The following is a 13,358-nucleotide window of genomic DNA, read 5'->3' as shown; positions in this document are numbered from 1 at the left end:
AGTTCTTAAGTTAATAGATATAGATATTTCAATTTCTCTGATACACCAAGGAAAGATGGTGGCGGAAACCCAAGGCTTCAAGGGGCCGTTGATGCTAATTGCGTGGCGTCCAAATCAGTTTTCTAACTCAGCCTCGTGCCGCCTCTGACTGCTCACTGTGCTGCTCTTTACTGTAGGTTCTCCCCTTTGCAACAGGCAAAACTTGCTGGTAGTAGCTAAGAATTACATAAATAACCACACCTTGATCTTTCTAGTTTATCAGTGAGAAGACCTTAAAGAGAATGGAGCAGTGATCAAAATAGCTAATATTGATGACTGATTGAATGATTGATTGTATATGATCTGGGAGCCACTTTTCTAAGCCTCTGCTTGCTCAATATCTCTCTTTCTCTCTTCTCTGTCTGTCTGTCTGTCTGTCTGTCTGTCTGTCTCTCTCTCTCTCTCTCACACACACACACACACACACACATTTCAAAGCAAGACCCTATCTCAAACAAAACAACAGATCCCCAAAACATACATATAAAAATCACAAAACTCAACTGGGCATGGTGGCTCACACCTTTAATCCCAGAACTCAGGAGACAGAGGAAGGTGGATCTCTGTGAGTTTTTGGCCCGGCCTTTTCTTCATAGTGAGCTCCAGAACTGCTTAGCTTACACAGTGAGACCTTGTCTCAAGCGAACAACACACACACACACATACACACACGCACGCACACACACCACAAAAGCAGCAATAATAAAACCCTGACAGGGCTCTAGATAGGACGGGGTTAGAAAGAGCCTTCTAGATCTCCTGGCCCAGGACCGAGTCTTCTACAGGACAGAGGGGCGGTGAAGACTTTATTGCTTTTTAATGTTGGCGAAAAGGTGAAAGGGCTTTGTTCTTTTATGGTTCTGTGTGTGTGTGTGTTTTCCAGGTCAATTTTCAGTGTAATTGAATTCAATCTTGGTGATAACTCTGTCACTTTGGCACGCGGCTCGGTTTCTAGGAACTATTTCTGCTTGCTGGCACTCTAAGCTACATGTCCAGTGTTACTGTTGGCACTCTGAGCTGAGTGTTCCATGTCATTGCCTGCTGCGGATAGGACAGGTGACCTGAAGTGTCTGCAATGGTCCTGAAAATTCTACACAGGACCACAGATCTGCCTGTGATACTAGCTATTCAGGGAGGTCGAAACAGGAGGGACTTTTGAACCCCAGAGTGCTGGGCTAGTCTGGGAAACACAGACCCTGTCTCAGACAATCCCTTCCAACTCCCCAGATATTTAGAATGTCAAGTATAAACATGTCACTTTCAAAACTATTTTCTATGACGTCTGTGTTAAATAATCCCTGTCCCCGCCCTAATTTGCCCGAGTGCTGTCCTGGTATGTTTCTTGACAAATTGTTTCTTTTCAGAAATTCTCCATTTAACTTTTAACATTTAATGTGTGCTTGTTGGTGAAATTTCAACACCGTGTTTTCTTACTGAAATTTGTTTATTTTTATAGACAATTTGACAGTTGCAGAGAGGGATTTTAAGGCCACTTCTGACTTGCCAAGCTCGCCTTCGACCTGAAAGACCAAAGGCTGCCGTGACTGGAGGGGACCCCCGTTGGAGAAATGGCAGTGACCCCCCGCCACGTGATTACCACCATGTTCGCCCTGATGAGCTCCTGTCTGGCTGGTAATGCTCGTTTTGAATTTCATCTTCTTATCGGCTCGAGTGCCTGTTTTCTTCCCCTCCTCAGTCTCTGATGAGAAATATTTAGGCCATGTTATCTCTCTGTCAAACACAAATATTTAGTTCTTTAGGCAAATAAAATACTTGACTACCACTCAGGTCCATAATGTATTTGCCCATGTTGTAGTTTACGAGACTGGGACCAGACATTCTAACGTCACAACACGGAAGCCCAGCTACCTCTGTTGAGGCTGGCAGACTGCAAAGAGCCTGCTTGATTCTGGTACCTGTGTAGATAATAGCGAAATAAGAATTTTATGATTCTTTTTGTTCTTTTCAAAGGATTTTCTTGTAAAACAAGTAGGTCTTCTGGACAGAGGTGGCACTCTCATCATGAGATTTGGGGAAGGGTGTTTAGTTTCAGCTGCTTCAGAGACATTAGTCGAGAGAGGTCTGAGAGGCGGCTGGGAGTTCTTGTCTTGCTGGGTGAGGTCTGCAGTACCAGCTCCTGCACTGAAGGGAGAAAGGGGGAGGGCGCTTTGTGTTTCCCAGAGACATCGGAGCGGAAGGTGGCATTTGGGGAGCAGGTGACCATGTGAGGACTCTCATCCCGCCTACCAGCATCTTAGCGTTTCACATCAAGGCCATGTGACTAATTTGGAAGATTAATTTGCTCTATTTTGTCGTCATTTGCTCTGTGTGTGTTCCGCAATGAGCCGTACAAAAGCAATTCATTGGCTCAAGTCTGGAAACTGTCAGTTCTCAACAAGAACAATGCCGACTTAAATAGGTACTACAGCCAGCCTCTGGGCGAAATGATTATAGCATATAAAACGAGTAAAAATTAATTTAATAAGCTCATGCAATCAAGCCTCCGAAGAGGTGTAATTATTTGTGACATTATGTAGGAGACAGAGCGAGAGACGGAGACACACAGTTCCTTTACACGGAGTTGGGCAACTGGGGGATGGAGGATCCAGATTTTACACTTCACATCTCGCGTGGTGGATGGAAGATAGCATCTGACCACAGAGGCTTCGCAGACAGCGGGGGCTGTTAGCAGACAGACTGCGGGGAGGCCAGTTGGCAGAAACTGATGTGGAAGACTGGGGATCAGAATGCCACCCCCCACCACAGCAAACATTTTGAAAGAAAGTTGTTAGTTTGGGTTTCTGCTTTAAAATTGTCAGTGTGTGAGCTTGAACTGCCCATCCTTGTTCTGTTAGGGCGACTCTCTGTCAGCACTTTCGTTTGGTGTCATCAGTGAAGGCATTCAGCGTGGGCTCTTTCTCTTTCTTTCTTTCTTTCTTTCTTTCTTTCTTTCTTTCTTTCTTTCTTCTCTCCCTCCCTCTCCTTCCTCCCTCCCTCCCTCCCTCCCTCCCTCCCTCCCTCCCTCCCTTCCTTCCTTCCTTCCTTTCTCTTTTTCTTATTTTTTTGAGGCAGGGTCTCTCTATGTAGCACAGGCTTGCCTGAAACACACAGAGATCCACTTGCCTCTGCCTCCTGAGTGGCAGGATTCAAGGTATACACCTCTATGCCGAGGGTACAGACAGTCTCCAGGTAGGAGGACTACAGGCGCGCGCACCATGTGTGTGTGCAGTGTGTGTGCACATGCGTGTGTGCGCGCTATGAAGACCACCCACTCCATGATCATTGTAGCATGAATAATAAAAACCCAGAGACAGATATTGGGGTTCAGTCTGAAGATCAGAGAAGCAAAGCAGCCAACCACTGATTCTTACCTCTGCCTCAGACCAAAAATGGGCGAGACTCAGTCTCCATGAATTCTGAAGACTCCATACCCCACACTGGCTGGTTGCTTTGCTTTTCTGATCTTCAGGTTGAACCTCGATATCTGTTTATGGGTTTTTATTATTCATGCTACAATCATCTTACAAATAAGAAACCGAGATTCACTTAGACGACCTGGCACTTGAGCCTAGGTATTTAACTGTTGAATGCAGGCCATTGCTGCCCTATTGGGGTCCCCAGGAGGGGAGCCCGTGTGTGGAATGAATGAAACTCTTGGCTTGATTAAATACCAGGTGAGTAGCCACCAGTGTGGCAATTGGTTAGAAGGTAGGGGCGTGCCACCAGAACAGATGTCGTGACCTAGGTTGCTTTCTGTTGATTTTCATGTCATACAGAGAGCCTTGTAGCCTTTTGTCAGGACCGGGATGGGGAGCGGAAGGATGTCTTGTGTGTATTTACCACGGGGAGGGGCAAGCACATGAGGCACAGTGGGGTTTTGTGTGTTGACCCCTGGCTTGGCGGGCCCTTCTGTGGAAATCTTTTTCCCTTAACTTGTGTTGGGGAAGAGGAGGGTGAAGTAGGCAGCTGTAGGCAGCCGTGACCAGGTTACCAACTGCTTTGACAGAACTCATTCATCTTTTTCCTCCCAGCCTTTCTTCCTTGGTATTACGTGGCAGTGTGGGCGGGAGGGTGCCGTTCTTGAAAGATGCACCGTGTAAGAACCAGAATGCCTTTTGATTGGAAACCACCGTAGGCTGTTGACTGGCCCCTTTTTGGAGATCATGTAATCTATCTCACACGGAGAAAGCAGAAAGCTTGGAAATGAATGCTTGCCAGTGCAGGCTCAAGTCTGTTTTCACTTTAAAGACATACTACACATCTCTAAAGAGTCGTAGCTGCTGCATCTGAAGTTTGCCAGTGTTCATCAGGGGTGTGTTTCCACAGTCTTGGTAATGAGAAAAAAGCATGCAGAAAAAATTCAGGGAAGTCGGCTTGGTGGGAGGACACAGCCTTGGCTGCATTTGCTGACTGGTGTGCCCGGTCAGCAGGTCTGCCGAGGTGAGCTCTGCAGAAACTCCCCTGCCGTAGCACTGGGGCAAGAGGTGATGCAGAGGTGATGCTGGCTTCTCATTCCTGTCTTGATGTGGTGTCCAGGTGTGTCCTCTTGGAAACTCGCCCACAGCCACACACACGTTTTATCCATTAAACACGCTTCTTCTCATTCCATCTGGATACACCTGGGATTCCAGGTGCTGTCCACAGGAACGTTGAGATGGTTTTCATCTACATTGCTTTCCTGCTGGGAAAGCTTTGAAGTCCCGTGTCCTGGTGACAGACAGCAAGCTGAGGTGCTGGATGGGCAGTGCTAGGTTTGGAGCAGACTGAGCTGTCAGCGTGGAGAGTGTCTAAGCCAATGATGCTATCCTATCGTAGCTGCCGTTTGAAGATGCTTTCTCTGCTCCCATTTCATCTGAACCTCCCAGCAGTCTCCGGAGGGCAGATTTCAGTCTCATTTCTAGAGTGAGAATGTTGGGGCTCAGATGAGCAAGTAATTTAGAAAGATGATTCAATTCTTGGTCCAGCTAGAGCTCAAATGTTCTTCCACAGATAACTTCTAGCATCTTCTGCTAGAGACCACCCCCTCCCACACAAGCACACAACACCTCACCTCCCCAAGCTGCAGCCTGATGCCTTCCTTGGCAGGTGACATAGATTTGTTCATTCAATCCTTACAGAAAACTCATGACCTTGGCATTCAGCATTGCTCACTGCTGTTGTTATTGGCACTGGCTCTATGGCCAATATTTTAACTCCTGTTACAAATGAGAAGACCAATGTGGGAGGGTTAAGTGCAGATGTGTTGAGAAATAAATTCCTAAGTTAATGTACAGCCCTATGGGAGAGGGGTGGAGAAGTGGTGGTCAAAGTTCCGTGCTCTTGGGAGGCAGAGGCAGAAGAGTGAGGTGTTCATCTTCAGCTATGTGAGAAGCTCAAGGCTAAGTCTGCCTTGACTATGTAACACCATTTAAAAACAAAAATCCCCTCAACCCTCCCCAAATCAAATAAGCAAATGAAAAACAACAAAATGAAACTCAGAGTTTACATTGTTTCTATTATGTTGTCCCAAAGATATTGACACTCAATTTTCAATTTTATTTTTAATTGATAAATAAGATATGTTTGTGAGGTCCAACATGGTATTTAATATATGTACATTATATGTGTTTATATTGTGAGGTGGCATATTTAATACCTGAATCACTTCTCCCAATTTATTTATTACTGTTTATGTCTATGTGTGTGGTGTATTGCCGTGGTTGGTGTGTGGCGATCAGAGGTCTCTTATGTGAGCTGCAGGTCTAAGACTTCCTCCTTTTTAGAGCTGACAACTCCACTGTGTCATACACCTCATTTTCTTTGCCTGTTTGTCCTGTGAGTTCTCTGGCTTTTGCATTAATCTCTGGCTTTGGCCCATAGATTTCAGAATGGAGACCAGATAACCATCTAACCAACAACAAACCCCCTGCCAAAACAGCAACAAAAAGGATCAAGCCTTGGAGTCTTAAAGGTTCAGAGCAGATTGAGAAATATTTTCTCAGGCCAACCTTGAGGTCTTGAGACACAGGAGTGGACTTGGTTTCTGTGGTGGTTTCAATGAGAATATCTCCAATAGACTCATGTATTTGAATATGTGGTCCCCAGTTGGTGGAACTGTTTGGGAAGGATTAGGAGGTGTGGCTTTGCTGGAGGAGGTGTGTCACTGGGGTGGGCTTTGAGGTTTTAAAAGCCTGCACCATTCCCAGTGTCTCGCTCTGCCTCCTGCTTCAGTAAAGATTTAAGTTTCACCTATTGCTCTAGTGTCTTGCCTGCTGCTGTGTTTTTGCCAAGATGATAATGGATTCTAATCCTATAGAACTGTAAGCCTCAAATAAACCTCTTCTTCTACAAGTTCCCTGGTCACAGTGACTCTTCCTAGGGACAGAGATGTAACTAAGCCAGCCTATAGTCATTTTTGTCTTCAATTCTTTACTTTAGTGTTTAATATTTCTTTTTTTATATATAGAGAAAGCCTATTGTCAGTAAAGTATGAGCCAACACCAGGGTACTAAATTTTATACTTATTCTATTTTTAATTATATTTATTTAGTGTGTTGTGTTTTGTGCGTGTCTCTGTGTGTTTACACGTGTGTACTACAGCATAACACACACGTGTAAGTCAGAAGTCCACTTGGGGTGGATGGAGTCCTTGTGGGTACTTACATGCTGAGCCATTTGACTGTCATACCTATTCCATCTATTCTAAAGAGCAAATGATTGTTTTTAAAAAAAAGACCCGCGCAGCTGCAGTGGCCTGCCTTTGGTCTGTGCTCTCTGTGGGGGATACTCTACACATCTGGAGGTGATGAAGTATCACCTTTCTCCTTCCCACAAAAACAACACACATACATACACATACAGATGGTGCAGCGAGTAGTTATTTCCCAAAGATTCTCTTGTACTGTGTGTGTGTGCATATGTGAGGTATGTTTGTATATGGTGTGTGTATGATAGCTATTAAAAAGGATGTGTGTGTGTGTGCATGTATGTGGTATGTGTTTATATGGTGTGTGTATGATAGCTATTAATAAAAGTGTGTGTGTGTCTGCATGTATGGGGTATGTGTGTATATGGTGTGTGTATGATAGCTATTAATAAAAGTGTGTGTGTGCGCATGTATGGGGTATGTGTGTATATGGTGTGTGTATGATAGCTATTAATAAAAGTGTGTGTGTCTGCATGTATGGGGTATGTGTGTATATGGTGTGTGTATGATAGCTATTAATAAAAGGGTGTGTGTGTGTGTGTGTGTGTTTGCAAGGTGGTTTACTAACAACTTCTTGATTGGGGAGCTAGATAAACCCACAGAATGGGAAGGGTGAACGGTTAGCAGGACAGCAAGTGAGAGTGTCCACAGATCTGATGTCAGATTCGTCAGCAGCACGTGTTCTTTCTTCCATCTGTACCTAGACTGTGTAGCTTCTGCCCTGCTCGTATTTCTGATGATCTGAATTATTTCAGGATGCCAATGGCAGTCTGCTTTATGAATGGTGACTAACATTTTCGCCAGGACAGAGTTACCTGCATGTCCCAGACAGCTGTGTAATGGCTAAAGTTTGCGCTTCTGCACAGCTGTGTTTGGAGGGAATTAGATAAAGGATTCTTGCTACTTTGGCAGCGACACACACTGTGTGGCAAAGCAAATGTTGCTTAGCCCCTCCTGGCCCTGTGCCTTTGCAAGCAGAAGCAGGGACCATTCATTGTTTTGCATTGGCTTTAAACTTTCAGATACCCTCTGTGCTTTAGATAAAACCTGTGCTCTTGTCAAGAGATCACGAGTAACCTACTAAGTCTCAGGCACTGTGCTGGCTTCTGAGGCGCAGAAAGGGGTGGAATTTAAGAATCAGTGCTTTTGTCCAAGGTCTTTTTGTATAGTTAAACTTCTTAAATTGCTAATTGGTTGCTTTATTCAGCCAGGGTTTGTTGAGAACTTCCTGTATTTAAGACACTCTTCTGGGTGTTGGGGATAATAATGGGGGACACAGTTCATTGTCTGGAGTGGGGAGAAATGAAGCAGAAACAATAATTATGCCTCTTTAGTGAGTCCAGTCTCCCCTGGGCAAAGGCCGAGGGTACAGAGCTTGGTAAAGGAGAGCAATTTAAAGCTCAGTTAGAGAGATGAGTGCTTGCCCTGTGTGCCCAAAGCCCTGGTTTAATCTCCACTACTAAATAAAACAATCTGAATGGTGCAAGCCTGTGATCCAAGACCTCACAAGGTCAAGTGTTGATGATTAGAAGTTCAAGGTCATCCTTGGCTACACAGGGAGTTCAAAGTCATTGTTGGCTTCCTGAAACTCTATCAAAAACAGAAAAGGAAGAGGAAGGGAATAGTTCAGTTGGAAAAAACTTGCCCCAATTCCACTAGGCCCTGGATTTTATTGTAATACCACCCCAAAAAAATACTGATTAAAAAAAGTTGTAATTTGGGCTTGAAGCTCAATAATAGACTATAGGCATCTAATGTGCAAGACCCATCATACAAAAGCACATCCATCCGTCCATCCATCCACCCATCCAATCATTTGTTCATCCATCCATCCATCCATCCATCCATCCATCCATCCTCCCATCCATCCATCCATCCACCCACCCATCCACCCATTTGTCCATCCATCCATCTGTCCATCCATCCATCCATCCATCCATCCATCCACCCATCTACCCATCAATTAGTCCACCCTGCCCCTCTCACCCACCCAGCTGCTGATCCTTCAGTTCATCCACTCCCCATCTATGCACACACACCCCAAAGACAATGAATATGGTCAGGGAAGGCCTCGTTGACTTGATGTTTGTACAAAAGATGGAAGGAAGTGAGCAGAATGGCTCTCTGGAGAGGGAACAGTAGCAGAAGGGTCCTGAGGTGGGAGCTTGAAGTACCTGGGCTATGGCAAGCAGTGCAGGTATCTGCTGGGATAACTGAGTCGGAGAACTGACTGTGAGCTGAAACAAATCTTGGGGTGGGCGAGAGAGGTGCAGTGTTGGATGTAGGACCGTACAATGCGTGTAGGGCCTTTTCAGTCATAGGATGGCCCCACCCCTTGAGATGGAGCTTTGGAGGATTTAAGCCAAAGAATATGATGGGTTGACTTTTCTCTTTTCCATTTTCATATGTATATGCAAGTGTGTATGCATGTATGCATGTTTTGAACGTGTGTGGGCGTATGCATGTTTTGCATGCATGTGGGTGTTCATGAGGAAGCTCAAGGCTGATGTGAGGAACTGCCCACCTTGGAGATCACACTTCCACTTTACACAGTGAGGCAGGTCTCTCAATCAAACTCAGAGCTCACTGATAGGACTAGTCTTACCAGCCAGCTTGTTCTGTGTATCCTGCCTCTACTTTCGGAGGCTAGAAGTACAACATTTACATGGGTTCTGGGGATCTGATCTTGTGTACTTTTGCGGCTGGTTCTTTAATCCCTCAGGCATCTCCTCAGTCCTGCAAGCATGTCCCACAGGCTCACGTTCTGGAATACTGTTTGATAGTTGTAATTGTGTTAAGAGACGGTGTGCCTTTGAGGAGGGGGAGGCTTTCTGGTTTGCTTTCTTAAACCTCATCCTTGGTGTTAAAAGGCCTGTGCAACCCCGAGCTTGCCATCAGCCTCAGGAGGCAGTCTTTCTGTTTTGGAGACAGAACTAGGAAAGGTCAGAGGACTGCTGTAGTATTTTCTCTTCCCCCAGGTAGCTTCTACCCCCCACCCATTTCTTTTTTTGCCCCCCCTCCCATGTGTTTATTTTGTGGGCTGTGCATATGGAGCAGGCTAGGCTCCATCTGCGGCCTAAGATCATGAAGACTAGATAAACTGCCCAACACACGGCTGAGCTTATGAGATGGGGGCATCTTGGCTTGTGTAGGATTCTTTGAATAGAAGGTAGGGAATTTAGAGGGGGGGAGGGAAGAAGAGAGGGTGAAGGACAGGGATCAAGAGCAAAAGAGAAACTGTATTTTTATTTTCTTAATGTACTTTTTTGGGGGTGGGTATGGAGAGGGGATGGGGAGGTGACCTAAAGACAATGTCATACAGGAAAAAAAAAGTCTTTCTGGTAAAAGAAATTGTTTGAATTTCAGGCCTGTTAATTATCTAATTGGAGAGTGGGCCCTGACCCCAGCACCTACTTTCCTTGTTGGCAGGAACAGCTCCAGGTCTCAGTTGTGGCTGTGGTGGGCGCCCCACAATCCTGCGTCCTGCTTGCCAGGATTAATTAGGTCTAGAGGATGCTATCAAAGGCTGCCTGGCAGTGGTTTGTTAATGATAGGGGGCAGATTCAGAGGCACTAATTAATTGTTAGATTGTTTGCAAAGCACAAAACCTGAAGCCTGTAGTGAGCCTTGGCAGAGATTAGCCCGACCTTCCAGGCTCAATTGCCTTTTGGAGCTGGGCCAAGAGGGGTGTAACTGTTCTTTGTGGAGAAACACACTTGGCCTTCTTCTTCCCTGAATTGTCGGTTCGCTGTTCCAGCTCCGGGTAACAGAGCTTTTGAGGCCCCTGGAAACGCAGAATACGCAGAGGACACCCTTAGGAAGCTGTGTGTGGTTTTCATTTAGTAAGAGAATACAATCACTTAACATTCATTAACTAATTAATTAAATTCCCAAGGGCCTTTCAGAGAATGGGTAGGGAGCTGCAGTTTGATCTTGAAGCAGTTTAGGTCCTGAGTATTAAATGTTTAAAGGTATGGGGTTTAGGCTTTTAGGGGCCTGGTGTCCGGACACTTACTGACATCCCTAAGCCTCTGTCCTTCTTCTGCAGCCTTACCAAAAATACCTGCTCCCATGAGAAAGAACACTCAGCATGTTTACAGCCTGTTTAAAGGGGGTAAGCAGGAAAAAATGAAAAATATACATTCCTAGTGCATCAGGAAAATAATGCTTAAAAATTCGGGAAAGGTTAAAAACCCCTCGATTTGAAATTCTGTGTCCCAGCGGAAGATCAGTGTAGGCAGTGTACGGGAAAGGGGAAAGAAGGTTGACACTCTTTTTCTTTTGGGGGTGTATTGGTGTATCTTACAGAATCATAGTCCCCAGACTTAGCTCCATCAGATGACTTAGGAAATCAGTAGTGGTACCCTGAGGCCCCTTAAAGATGAGGGGATCTGAGACCTTTCCAGTGACCACCAGTTTCTGCTGGAGGGCAGTGCTGTGGAAGATAGCAGGGAGAATTCGTTCTTACCTAAGAGCCAAGCAAGTCCACATAAACAAGAGAGCTGCAGGAGCCTGTGTTGAAAACAGCCGTCAGAAATATTCCAAGACCCAGGACCTCCAATCCTTCCCTGCTCGGGCAGCCAAGGAGTGAGTGGCTACAGCCGCCAGGCCAAACTGCACTTTATTAACCTGATTCAAAAGAAAAGAATTCTAATGGAAGATCTCAGAGATCTGTGCCGAGCCTTTTCATGATATTGTCAGATCTTCCTGAACCCAAGAAAGGCTCAGGAAGGGCTGTTAACTTCTGTTGACTGCTCAGTTTGGAATCTACTGGAAAGAGTTTTCGTGAGTCCTCCAAAGAGGGTGAGGCTGGAGGAAGGACCGAGCTCACCCCAGCTCAACTGGTGTCCTTGTTTACCTTGAGGCCCCAGGGGCTGGACTTTGGATCTTTCTGCAGGCTTTTCCCAGACCACTCCACGGAGTCTGATGAGACTGAAGCTCTCATGGCTGTGCAGAAGGGGTTGATAACTGACTAACTTTGTGGTGGGTATGTACTGTGTGTGAATTAAACCCACGGCCTCACGTATGCCAAGTCTGCACTCTGCTCTTGAGCTCCACGACCCCACTGTTTTTGTTGCTGTCCTTTTGTTTCAGCTTTAATACACTTTTACTCTGTGTATTAAATTAATTTACGTGTGTCGGGGACTGGCGTATCTCAGTGATGCTGTCTGTACCTGCGGCCAGTATCTGAGAGTAAAGTGACGTGTGTCGGGGACTGGTGTATGCCAGTGATGCTGTACCTGCAGCCAGTACCTGACTTTTATTTTGTCATTTTTAAAGGCTTTAACTTAGCTGTTTTAGAAAATAACCATTTTTTTCTCATTTAAATACATGAAAGTGGGGGAAGGGTCCAGGAGAGAGACAGAGAATCAGCTGCTGGGAGTCTGCAGCTCACCGTGTTTGTTTTGCTGTTCATGAACATAGTACACCCTTCCGTTTTTTCTAGCTTTTAAAAAATTTCTGCTCTATGTTTGTAGTTTTGGTATGTGTTTTTCCTTTGCTTTCCTTTCTTTGTGTGTGTGTGTGTGTGTGTGTGCATGTGCGCATGTTTCTTCCAGGGTCTCGTGTACTAAGCATGTGTGTGTGTGTGTGTGTGTGTGCGTGCGTGCGTGCGTGCGTGCGTGTGTTTCTTCCAGGGTCTCATGTGCTAAGCATATGTGTGTGTGCACGTGCACATGTTTCTTCCAGGGTGTCATGCACTAAGTGTGTGTGTGTGTGTGCGCGCGCGTGCGTGTGTTTCTTCCAGGGTCTCGTGTACTAAGCGTGTGTGTGTGTGTGTGTGTGTGTGTGTGTGTGTATCTTCCAGGGTGTCATGCACTGAGCATATGTGTGCGTGTGTTTCTTCCAGGGTCTCGTGTACTAAGCATGTACCCTATCCTGGAGACACACTCCTAACCATCAGCAGTTTATTTTGGAGGCTTCAGTGTGTTCAAGTATGAACAATATTCCCCATATATGTTTCTTAGACAGTTCAGGGACCTCATTTAAAGCTTTATTTTGCCTCTGTCAATCGTCTTCATTAAATGATGCAGTTCACATTCACGGTGGCTGGAAGGAGCCTGAGAGTTCAGGAACGGGGAACTGATCTAATGGATCAGTTGTAAAGTAAGTCGGTCAGGATGTCTTTGTTCTACATCATGGGAACTTCAGACACACTGAACACTGCAAGGAACGTGTGTCTAGCTGAGGCTCAACTCGGCCTTCTGAGAGTCACAGCGTCTCTTCAAGGTGGTTAAAATGAGAATCCTTGTGGCTTTGGACTAAAAGTCAGAGTTAGGGTCAGTCTCAGAATCCAAACATCTAATGTCATGCCTTTAGGTCCTCAGATTTCCAGCGAAATTTTGCTTGAGCATAATCACTCCAGGGAAGAGTCTTTGGGGATTTGTGACCAAAAGATTTCATAGAGATTTTACCTTCTGAGTGTGATTGTTTAAAGACTTTATCCAGGTGAGCAATGACTCTGTTAGATTGGTACACATTTATTAAAGGGAGTAATTGTGGTTTGAATGTGAAATGGTCCCAGCTCTTGGTGCCACTTGTAAAGATTGTGGGGCGTTCAAAAGCAGAGGCTGCTGGGGATCGTGAGGCGTTCAGAAGCGGAAGCCGCTGGAGATCATGGGGCGTTCAGAAGCAG

The 13,358-nt window shown here is 45.5% G+C and overlaps 1 protein-coding gene across 1 annotated transcript in view; it reads left to right on the top strand.

The window, feature by feature from the left end:
- The window catches only part of Tgfbr3 (transforming growth factor beta receptor 3), a 170,826-nt gene that overhangs the window by 18,392 nt on the left and 139,076 nt on the right, over positions 1–13,358 (top strand). Inside the window, exon 2 of the mRNA XM_050155755.1 lies at positions 1,496–1,671. Within this exon, the coding sequence (XP_050011712.1) occupies positions 1,608–1,671 (64 nt within the window). The 5' untranslated portion in view covers positions 1,496–1,607. The remainder of the gene's footprint in view (positions 1–1,495; positions 1,672–13,358) is intronic.

This window comes from Alexandromys fortis, unplaced genomic scaffold (assembly GCF_014885135.2).
Source record: "Alexandromys fortis isolate MF-2015 unplaced genomic scaffold, M_Fortis_MF-2015_v1.1 scaffold_87, whole genome shotgun sequence".
In the NCBI taxonomy this organism is placed as follows: Eukaryota; Metazoa; Chordata; class Mammalia; order Rodentia; family Cricetidae; genus Alexandromys; species Alexandromys fortis.
Note: the sequence above shows the minus strand (reverse complement) of the source record. Positions and strands in the feature narration are given on the sequence as shown.